General features: G+C 37.5%; 2 protein-coding genes and 1 long non-coding RNA gene across 3 annotated transcripts in view; all 3 read left to right on the top strand.

The window, feature by feature from the left end:
* LOC138057867 (neural cell adhesion molecule 1-like) overlaps positions 1-562 on the top strand; it is a 5,596-nt gene extending 5,034 nt beyond the window's left edge. The window contains exon 4 of the mRNA XM_068903775.1: positions 28-562. Within this exon, the coding sequence (XP_068759876.1) occupies positions 28-164 (137 nt within the window). The 3' untranslated portion in view covers positions 165-562. The remainder of the gene's footprint in view (positions 1-27) is intronic.
* The window catches only part of LOC138057036 (uncharacterized), a 147,393-nt gene that overhangs the window by 27,851 nt on the left and 117,042 nt on the right, over positions 1-2,500 (top strand). The window lies entirely within an intron of this gene.
* The window catches only part of LOC138057868 (tyrosine kinase receptor Cad96Ca-like), a 35,126-nt gene continuing 34,752 nt past the window's right edge, over positions 2,127-2,500 (top strand). Inside the window, exon 1 of the mRNA XM_068903776.1 lies at positions 2,127-2,420. Coding sequence (XP_068759877.1) covers positions 2,255-2,420 — 166 coding nt within the window. The 5' untranslated portion in view covers positions 2,127-2,254. The remainder of the gene's footprint in view (positions 2,421-2,500) is intronic.

The following is a 2,500-nucleotide window of genomic DNA, read 5'->3' on the forward strand; positions in this document are numbered from 1 at the left end:
TGAAATCAAGAACTTTCATGTTCACAGCTATAGAGTGGTACTATATTGTCGGCCCAGTATCTGCTGTTGCAGTAACGGCATTCATCGCCTGGTACCTTTGCAAACGACGCAGAAGGGGTAAATGTACAAGCCTGCATACATACATTTTTATTCTTAATTTTTAAGGAGTTTAAAACGTCATACACAAAGAAACGCTGGTATAAATAGCAACAGGTCTATGAAGATACAATGTCCCATGTTTCCGGAGAATGTACTTCGTATAGCATTAGTCATGTACTTACAGGTGATGCACACGTACATTCTGATATATTTTTGCTTCATGGGTGAGAGATCTACTTACCAGTGACTCAGGGATACTGATACAGAAAAAAAAAAAACTCGGAAGATCGAAGTGCTCGAAAACAGGACTCGAACTTTTGAACTTCCACTATTATTAGCCCGGATTAGTGACCAATCTGAAGGTTACAGGAGTCCCACTTTAAGAGCACTCCGATTATTGAGTTTTCGTGAGTCATTACTGTACTTATAAGTAAATTCCTTCAGCATTGAACAAACCCGTAAAATTCCGGTTATAAGCAACTTTGTAAGGGGTTTTGGGTGGGCTTGTAAATGGAGGGGCTTATATCCGGGGGGGGGGGATGTTATAAGCGGAATTAAAAAAAAAAACGTTTCGAAATGAGCCAAAGCAGTGTTGATGGAAATTCGTTTTTAATTTACTAATTTTTAATTAAACTTTCAAGCCTCATTATGAATCAAATGCATTTCAATTTCAAAATCAAAACTCAACAACGTGAACGTAACCAGAACGCAAAATTTGAATGTCCAGGTCACGGCAGCGAGGCTTTCTGCACTTTGTGTTTGAAGTAGTACAGGGTTCTGCAAGAGTACTTAATATTAAGAAAACAAAGGGGGCTAATATCCGAGGGGGCTCATAACCGGATGATTTTTTTTGTTTCCAAATAGATGGGCTTATAACCAGGGAGGTAATAAGCGGGAAGGCTTATAACCGAAATTTTACGGTATTTTACAACAATAAGAGTGTGTTACTGGGCTTTTGCAGCACACGTACATGTACCTCTTTTTGGGCTACTGTACTAGCTGGTTGCAAGACAATAGTTTTTCCCTTTAGGCTATTCAACACTAAATAAACAGTAAGGAAAAAAAACAACGACTCCCATGCTGCGATACATAATAAGCAATCGAACACAGTAAAACCCCAACTTAAAAAGCCCTTGTTTTCTCTAGATGTTGGTGTGAGGTATTATTAAAGTTATCAGTTACCTTGACAATTACGACCACATGACAAATTGCAACCATGTGAGAACAATCTCTGGAGACACATACCAGAATAAGAACACTTGCTGTCCACTATGCTTAAAGATACAGGTGGCTATTGTTTTTGGCCCTAACATTGTGGCCAATTAACACAACATGGAAGTCAGATGAATATAATAATATTGGGAGCCTGTCTTTAATCATTGCTGTCAATCCATCTCCACATACTAGTGAATCTGACCAAGTCTATCCCTTTTTTCACATGCTATTGTGTTCATTGGTTCGCTGAGAAGCCAGAGCTAGGTAAGTCGAATGTTATAGAAGCCAAATACACGAGTTAGACTGAATTATGTTGCCCTGGTTGTTGTTACCCAATTTGCCAAAAAAAAAAAAATGCCTTTAAAGGATGTTTACTTTAACATCCGTGGTCACATGATGATGCCCTTTACTTGCCAAGACTTCTTATGAGGTTTAATATCATAACACAAAAAAAGTGAAGTGGTGTAATCTTTTTTTGTCTTCTCTCTGAACTTTCAAGCACGTTAATATTTAAAAAAAGTAATTCAAATAATGCAAATTTAGGATATGTGGATAAGTATAGGAACTCAGTGAGTTGCAAAATATCACTGGAGCTTTGGTAAAATCAAGGTCTTACTTGTAGTTCAAACACAGTTTTGATCAACAATCTCACAATTATACGACTAATCTCACTATTCTACAACTAATGCAATAATTATCGTTTCTCCAACCTTCCGTTGTTATTATCTCAGAGGAATTAGTTTCATGTCTTTGATTGTTCAATATGTCGGATCTAGTGAACAGATCAATGACATGTCAGCAGAGTGTGTAAGAAGCGCATGTAAACTTTAATTTCATGCCATAATTTAGTGACGAACAGTCAACCCGCCATTTAATAATATATGAAAAATAAGCTGCATTTCTGGATTTAAGATCAACAGATTTTGAAGAAAGTCATGAGATGAAGTTGATGGATGTTGAAGTGGATGAGTGGGAGATATCTCGTGACCGAATAACACTTGAAGAGGTCATCGGCTCAGGATCATTTGGAACAGTTTGGAGAGCAACTTTGAGTCGTAAAAATGGGAAACCTGGCATACGTTTTGTTGCAGCAAAGTGCCTCAATCGTGAGTAACTTCGAATTCCAAATTACTCATTAAGTTGACTGCACAGCATGTGACAATCAATTTATGGTACCTCCATGTAT

Source organism: Montipora capricornis, chromosome 7 (assembly GCF_036669925.1).
Source record: "Montipora capricornis isolate CH-2021 chromosome 7, ASM3666992v2, whole genome shotgun sequence".
NCBI classification, from domain to species: domain Eukaryota; kingdom Metazoa; phylum Cnidaria; class Anthozoa; order Scleractinia; family Acroporidae; genus Montipora; species Montipora capricornis.